Source organism: Sinocyclocheilus anshuiensis, unplaced genomic scaffold (genome assembly GCF_001515605.1).
Source record: "Sinocyclocheilus anshuiensis isolate Anshui unplaced genomic scaffold, SAMN03320099.WGS_v1.1 scaffold453, whole genome shotgun sequence".
Lineage (NCBI taxonomy): Eukaryota > Metazoa > Chordata > Actinopteri > Cypriniformes > Cyprinidae > Sinocyclocheilus > Sinocyclocheilus anshuiensis.
The window spans coordinates 511590-520396 of record NW_015537979.1 but is presented as its reverse complement, the minus strand read 5'-3'; the positions used below and the strand labels follow the sequence as shown (position 1 = coordinate 520396).

The 8807-nt window shown below is 37.4% G+C and overlaps 1 protein-coding gene across 1 annotated transcript in view; it reads right to left on the bottom strand.

Moving 5' to 3' along the window:
- Positions 1 to 7378, bottom strand: part of LOC107673534 (potassium voltage-gated channel subfamily A member 10-like) — a 9451-nt gene extending 2073 nt beyond the window's left edge. The window contains exon 1 of the mRNA XM_016467155.1: positions 5564 to 7378. Coding sequence (XP_016322641.1) covers positions 5564 to 7242 — 1679 coding nt within the window. The 5' untranslated portion in view covers positions 7243 to 7378. The remainder of the gene's footprint in view (positions 1 to 5563) is intronic.
- Between the last annotated feature and the right edge of the window lie 1429 nt (positions 7379 to 8807).

Below are 8807 nucleotides of genomic sequence, written 5' to 3'. Positions count from 1 at the left end.
TATCTCTTTGGATTTGAGACTTTAGTCTTTGTAACTTTACAGATCTTCTTTATGCACCAAGAGCTTGTAACACTCCGAAGAGAAAGGAACAATTGAAATCGCATCATATGACTCCCTTTAATTAACATATTCTACAATCAGTCATTAGCAGGGTCCAAAATGAACAACATCTGCTAATGGTAGGTGAATGTACTAGGCTTAAATACAGTTATGTGTGTAATCTGCATTTTAAAGACACACTTTTGTGATTATGGCAATTCAATTATTTAGCTGTGAAACAGTCGTGATTTTTGGAGGTGCCTTTTAGTGGCATTACTACCACAGAAATTAAATTTCACATTTAAGCAATGCACTTTTGCAGTTCTTAAAAATAGTAGCCTGTTGATCAGCCTGTTTTTAATTCTGTGAATTACATTTTTTCCCCCTTATATTTGGTGCTTTATGAGAGTTAAAGTTGGACTCTGGCAACCAGTGTGTAGTGCAAATGGGGTCACTCAGTTTGCTCGGTTTACTGTACATAAATATTGCATTGGTTTTGTGTGTGCGTATGTAGGAGGAGTGTCATGTCATCCAGTTAAATGAAAAACAAGAAATCACAAACACAGTCTCACACACACACCTAAATCATTCCTAAGACCTTGTTACAGGCCATTTGCTATGTAATAGATCTGACTATCATAATTATACTTATCATACCCTTCAAGAGCTGCTTTCAGTTCCATGAATAACAGCATTGACAGCCTCTCTCATCGCCTGCCTCTCCTGCTCACAGCTGTTTCTTTCCCTGATGTACCTTGTCACATTTCATGCGTTCATCCAACACTGTTTCAGTCTTTACTTTGACCAGTGGCCATTGTTGTGTCTTACCTCTTGGCGCGCGCCAGCGCTTGGGCTAGTGTTACCTGTTCTTCAGTGATCACTCCTGGGGCTTTTGTCAGGAGGCAAAGCTATTATGACTGGAGATAAAACAAGTCACAGAGTTGATCTTTGTGCAGTTTGTGAATTTGAAAAGAGGTAATGCAGTGCTATCCTAATTTTAACTATGTTTGACTCACTAGTGAAATCAAAATTTGAGTTTTTAGCTAATTTCTTAGCTTTGAGGCTATGCTAATAGCTCCTAAGAGTTGACAGCAATAAACTTTTATTAGATGTACTACACATTATATACTGCCTGCCTCTGACTAGCTTTAGCATTTAGCAAGTATGTATACAAATGCTATATAATTAAAAGGGGATGAGTACTTTCCTATGTTCCGGCCCAACTTCCTGTTTCAACAGGAAATACATCAACACAACCCTTAAAAAAAGAAGTACACTTTAGCATACTTTTAAAAAGAGTACTTAATATGGAAATAACACACTTAAGCGTGAACTGAATGTAACATGTTCAGACACTTAACTGCATGTTATTTAGTATTAAAATGTATTATTGTTTAAATTTATATTAAGTGCAATTAACTGAACTTAAGAGTTTTTTTTAACAAGAGTGCTAAATTTGCAATTTAGTACTTCCAAAATGTATGAACTTTAATTGTAATATCAAATATTACACTAGAGTTAAGTACTTTAGATGTGCTTTAGTATGTTAGTCAACACATCAAAACAAGTGTACTTCTGGAAAGCATGACGAAAGATTATAATGATTTGAAATGTACTTTAAAGTAAAATGTGTGACATTTAATGTGTCACTTATTAAAGTGTGTTAAAACAGTAAAGTGAACTCCCTTTAAGTACACTTTAATAGCATTTATTTCATCAATATTACATTGCCTGCAAGTACATTTAAAAAAATATATATAATTAAAATAACAATAATTTAAATAAAAATTAAAAATATATTTTAAATATTTGAAGTACACAACAAGTGCACATTTCATACAGTTAAGCCCATTCTTTTTCACAAGAGAAGTAAGAAAACTGTGGTAGTTAAATTATTTCATACTCTTTAGACACATCCAAATCTTCATTTTACACTGAAAAAAGAGATGGGCTGTGCTCAAAATCGCCCCGATACCCTTATATAGTGCAGTATTTGAGGGGGCAGACAATTGTAGAGGTGTCCGAAACCATAGTGGACATTATCAAGTGCACACAACAATGAACTGCTGTACACTATAAGCGGCTAGCTCCTTAAGCACTATATCCTGTGAGCATCTCACTGAATGAATTCATCATGGACATGCGTTTTTATTCATATATTAGTGGAGTAATGTATGTGGAATAGTGAATGAGGGTATAGTGGGTGATTAAACAGCCAAGCAACAATGTGAGACAAACAAGGAAGCATGGCTATGATCTGTCTCTGATGAAAGAAAAAAAAGAAGAGCTGGTCAGGTTACAGTGAAAGTCAAGACTGTTATTGCTGGTATCTTATATAACAGTGAATGAGGAAAAGGGGTTTTCAGAGAGGTGGGGGACCTCAAAGACCTGACTGCCAGATAACTTCTCGACACACTTTCTGACTACAATACCAGCAGACTAATGTAAAACACTGGTGTGATTTAAAAACGTGAATGCAGGTTATTGGAAAAATGCTAAGTCACAATTTTAAAGGCATCTTTTAATTGCATCTGTATCTATATTGCTCATTTTAATGTTTATTTATAAGATTAGGACAGTCATGCCACAATTAAATTGTTTTAGTTAATGTGTAAATCCATAACTAGTCATTTGTGATAACACACTCCAACAAGATAATGCCAATATCTTTTAATTGAACTACTTTTCACATTATTCATTTTAATAGGTTTCTGTATATTGCAGTTCATATTGAGAACAGTCACACTGCAGGATGATTTCCATATTTTACTTTTTGAATAATTTTATGCTCACAGGCAAAGTCTTTGCTCTCCTGCCAAATTATGAAAATCTAAAAGAAAAAAATGCATTTATATCAGTAAAGGAACATGTCATGTCTAACATGAAAGAACAAAATTACTATTTCAGCTAAGAAATGCAAGTCTGTAATGCTAATTATTGAAACAAGTTCTGAAGTGACCACAGCAGCCTGAGCTTCATTTCACTGTGATTTGCATTTTAGGTCAAACACTGCAACGATTACACAATGCATAATTTTAATACATACAGTACACAATTATTACCACATTAAATGGCTTTATGTTCTCACTTATTTACAGTCATACATTTACAACCAAATATGATCAGTTGTCAGGCTAAGCACATGGTTTTCAAGTTCCTGAAGATTCCTTATTAATATTTTGAAGGCTTTGAATATTCTCATTAGATTCTAATTATAGAATAAAAGGATTTGTTTAAATGTACAGTTTATTCTCTAGCACAACCACCACAACGTTCAGTTAGAAGAACCATCATTATAGAGGCAAAATGTGCAAATAAATGTCAGATTAACAATGACACCTATTAAAAGAACAAGAACACACTACTTCTTCATACTAAAATGATGTAACTCCAGGTAAATATAAAATAGCAGCAGTTAAAACATCAAAAACACAATGAAAATATGTGTTTATATCCAGTTTGTCTTGGGGAACAGCTCACCAAGATTCACAAGAGTTTGCAAAACAACTTATATAATACAGTGAGAATCCCTGATTCTCTCTCCAACAAAATGCTATATATTTTCACTTATTTAGCTAAATAATAAAAAATAAAAGAATGAATGTCTTTATCTTGTTTCAGGATGTTTTTCTCAAAGAAAATTCTTAATTTCTCTAACCTTCTCTGGGTAACTGTTGAATCTGAGAAAGAGAACAAGACTTGGAAGTCTTGTTAGGTCTATGAATATACATTTAATTCGAATCAAGACAACATTCCCCATTAATACAAGGGAATTCCACTCAATATAAAACCTGTATGACAGCATGCCTGCCACAGGTTCAACGCATCTGAGTGAAAGGCACTGTTAAGCTCATAGAAATTAATATGGACTGTAAGTGGAAAACTCTGAATGCATTTCTCCTCTTCATTGGCTGAGCTTCCTCTAAAGTGCCACAACAAACCATAATGATTATCATTTCAAATGCAAAATGATACATTTATGAAATGCATTACTTAAATTGGAATTATATTAGAAAAACATGCATAGAGACAATGGTGTTAGAGATAAATGTTAAAAGTGTCATTTTGCGGGTTACCCAAAATTGTAGTTTGCTGGTGGAAGCATTGAGCCACCCAAACACACTTGATAACAGTGCAATTGTCATTTAATTTTCAGAGTGATTCTGTAATTTTTAACTGCACATAGTGGACCTGATGTGGTAGGTTTATGAGATTATGAGAAGGTTTAGTTTTATTTAATAAAATGATTATGCAACACAGATGGATTTCTAACGTGCAATTTAAATTAGATAATCTGTAATATCATTCAAGTTAGGTAGCATTTATAATAATCTGTTCCCAAGAATTGAAAAAAAAAAAAAAAAAGCAGAAACGCTGAAGCACTAAAAATGAAACATTATTGGCTGAATCTCACAAAACCTGTGAAGAACATTCATTTATTCATCTTGGAAGTATTTGTTGTAAAGCATTTAAAGTGCCCCTAATATGCCATTTTGAATATTGCCTTTCATGCAGTGTGTAATGTAGCTGTCTGTGAATATAAAATATCTGCAAAGTTGTGAAGCCGACAGTGCACGGTAAATAAAGTTATTGTCTCTCAAAAAAAAAAAAATCACCTAAACGAGTCATCAGGAATTCGAATCCCACTTCTATGATGGCAACACGTCACGGGGTAACACATTTGCATAATGCTGGCCTATGTTCTACGTTGGGCGTTTTCACCTTCGCTTGGCATTCTGATACAGTTCCCACACGTACACCTAAATAAATTATAACAATGACTCTGCTATCACGTCTTATAACTACCACAAACTTAAGTTGACACTTACCACTGAGAAACATCCTGCTCCAGTCGTGCTTGCGAATCAGCATCTGGTTGATCAACTAGACGTTTCATCATTGGACTCAGGCTTGAATTTATAAGGTAAAATTGAAACCATCTTTTCTCTCCATACATTCTCTATGGAGCTGTCATTCAGTTATGGCAATTGGCGCTTTGTTTCCGACATGCGCTGTATGCGGTAGACCAATAACAAAAGATTGGGTCATCTGACCAATCAGAGAAGAGTAGGCTCACGGAAAGGAGGGGTTTAGAGAACCTGTTTCTTCGAACTGCTTCGTACGAATCGTTTACGAATCATTGAGAAATGCAGTGAAATTAAATGTATATTATGAGAAAATGAAAGTGTTTTTTGACCTTGCATGCATGTAAACCTGTTGCAGGAACCTCCCAAAACAATATTAGGAACTTTAAAAATGGCATAATAGGGGCACTTTAAACGATAATGATAAATACAATACTACATTAATGGGAATCTAATGAAAATCGCCATTGAGAATAATAACAGTTACAAAATAATTAAGGTAAAACATCCAGATGCATTACTGAGAACTGGAATGATAATGTGTTTATTTGTTACGATAAAACTTGCAGTGATACTAAAATAGACTATTTTCTTTATGCAAAATATAATCTCTTGATTTTGTTGTGAAATATGACCTGAATATGTTTAATGAGATTCACACTCCATTTGCCTTGTTCAGAGAAGAACTACTTCCATGTTTTGTATTGTTCCCTGACTTTAAATCTTGTTCGGATGTCTCAGCAATGGGCTGCTTTTCCTCCTGATCTCTCTCTCTATGGTAAAAGTAGTTGAAATTGGAGACTATTACAGGCACAGGCAGGGCGATGGTCAATACCCCAGCAATGGCACATAGAGTGCCCACCATCTTACCGCCTAGTGTAATAGGATACATGTCTCCATATCCCACAGTGGTCATGGTAACTACTGCCCACCAGAATCCATCAGGGATGCTAACAAATTGGGTGTTGGGATCATCCACCTCAGCGAAATAGATGGCGCTGGAGAAGAGGATGACGCCTATGAAGAGAAAGAAGATGAGCAGGCCAAGTTCCCTCATGCTGGCCTTGAGCGTCTGGCCCAGGATCTGCAGCCCTTTGGAGTGTCTGGAGAGTTTAAAGATCCTGAAGACTCGGACCAGTCTAATGATTCGCAGGATGGCCAGGGACATATTCTGCCCCGTGTTGGACTTATTGGTGGTGGTCACGATCTCAGTTATCAAAGTGACGAAATAGGGAATAATGGAGATAATGTCAATCATGTTCATGATGTTGTTAAAAAATTCCCGCTTGCTGGGGCAAACCAGGAAACGCACGCAGAACTCGAAGAAGAACCAGATGATGCATGCAGTCTCAAGAATGAAGAAGGGGTCGGAGAAGGTGCTGGTGATGGTTTTGGGAGAGGCACTTGGAGGAGCACCTGAAGGATGCGTCTGGTTGAAGGAAACACCCGCAATCGGAAAAATCTCCAGGTCCTCATGGAATTCTGGGAGAGTCTCTATACAGAATATGATGATGGAGATGACGATGACGAGGATGGAAACGAGCGCGACCCCTCGGGCTGCGTTTGAGCTCTCGGGATATTCAAAAAGCAGCCAGAACTGCCTGTAAAACTCATTGGGCGGCAGTGGAGTCGCCACATCTTTGATAAAGCCTTCCTCCTCGCGGAACTGGTCCATGGCTTCCTGTCCTAACTCGTAGAAGATAATCTCATCCGCGAAGACATCTATAGGTACGTTCGCAGGACGCCGGACCTTCCCCCCTGACTGATAGTAGTACAGGATCCCATCAAAGCTCGGACGATTGCGGTCAAAGAAATACTCGTTTCTCATGGGGTCAAAATAGCCCATTCTTTTCATTGGGTTGCCCAGAAGGGTGTCTGGGAACTGGTCGAGGGTCCTCAGACGGGTTTCGAAGCGAAGACCGGCGATGTTAATGATAATCTTTTGATCGCCTTCATCAAGAGGTCGCTTATCAATAAAAAAGTCCTCGTATTCTTTGGCCAGTTTACTGAAGATTGTCTCACTTTGTGATCCTTCACTGTTCACAAGTAACTTCCAGTTGGAAATCAGACTAGCGCAGCTGGCACGACCTCTCCTCGTGTGAGGGGGTAGAACAGGCGATTGCGGTTTGTCCAGATTTTGTGGGGTCTTCTCTTTATATGGCAACACTTTTGCAGAATTGCAGTAGGTGCTGCCAGGTCCAAACTCTGGGATTTCTACCCTCAAAGCCGTCATCTCATTGGGATAGTCTGGGTCATTGAAATTGTCCACACCGTTAGTATTCTCCATACCCTCAAAGTCAACTAGCGCCACCTCTATCCTTCCAGCCTGGACAGTCATGTGGCTCCAGATATCAGACAGCCACCAAATTCAACCAGAACAAACCCACTGGTTCAATATTTCAAATTCTCTTCGGCATTTGATTTTGAGGTGGAGGTCAACACAATGAGGAAGAATCAAAGGTGCGTGACCTGCAAAACAAAGAAGAAGAGTTTGAATCTATTTTTGACCAATAAAACTCCAGTAAATGCTGTTTGACAAGCACATTGTTTCTTGGTTACTGGCCTGGGTGAAGCACTAAGGAGAGCAGCTGGCAAAGGTGACATATTTTGGTAGGTGTCAGCATCACAATACTTCCAAAAATGTCAGTCGACGCTGGGTTATTTTTGTTTTCGCTGTGAATCGCTTTTAAACTGCAAATGTGGGAGTGATGGCATATTTCAAACGTCTATAATAGTCCATGAAGGAAATAGTAATAAGTATCATCCTCTTTCAGACTGATATGTTATCTCTTGTTTACAATAATATATAATCAAATTGAATATGATATCATGCATGTGAATCTTACGCATCTCACAATATGTCAAGGTCATATTTTACCCCCTCTTATTAACAGTTAGTAAGGTAGTTGTTAAGCTTAGGTATGTTGTAGAATTAAGGGATCTAAAATATGGTCATGCAGAATAAGGCATAAATATGTGCTTTATAAGTACTAATAAACAGCCAATATGCTGGTAATATGCATGCTAATAAGCAACTAGTTAATAGTGAGAATTGGTCCCTAAACTAAAGTGTAACCAGAGGGCTTAATTATCATGAAAGTATGTGTCTGAAAATGAAAGAAAGCAGGGAATTACAATGTTACAATTACCATTTTCTTTTTATTTTAGGATAAAATGTGACCTGGACACCCATTCACATGAACACACAAATGCTTTAAGAATTTCATTTAAATACTTTTGCAAAGCTTAATTGCTTTCCCATTTCCCTTCGCTGTCAGAAACTCAAGTTTCGTACATGTGAACAGACATTTGGATGGGTTCCCTGCTGTTCTTAATGTGACACAGACGTTTCCAGTATCTATGGTGACACACCTCTGACATAACAGTCGGCTGGACATCACCTCAGCTAAAGTGTAACCCCTGTCAAACACTTGACACCAGAGTCCTGGCCTGTGAGGCAGTGTTGGAGAATAAGAGAGTTGCTGGAAGAGAAGTCGAGAGATAGTAGCAGAGGGAAGGAAGCAGAGAGAGAAAGATAAACTGCTGGCCCAGTAAAGGCCAAGACAGTGGGGAAAACAATCGGCCCTCATCTAATTCACTTACTATTCCACTGACCTGCACTGGGTTCAGAGGATATGTTGCAGTGCTATCAGCCAAGCTGTACTACAAGTCATTAGCAACAGCACTGTAGAGCCAAAAAGTAATATTTTTTCTCCCCATAGTTTTAAGCCTGAAAACCTAAAACATTTAAATGAAATTTCGAATAAATACAAAGCAGCATATCAGGAAATAAATTAATATTAGTACACTATTATTACTACACTATTATTATTATTGCTCAAATTAACTTTCATATCTTTTCAAAACCCCTTAGCCTAAGTATTAACATTCAGTGCATAACTC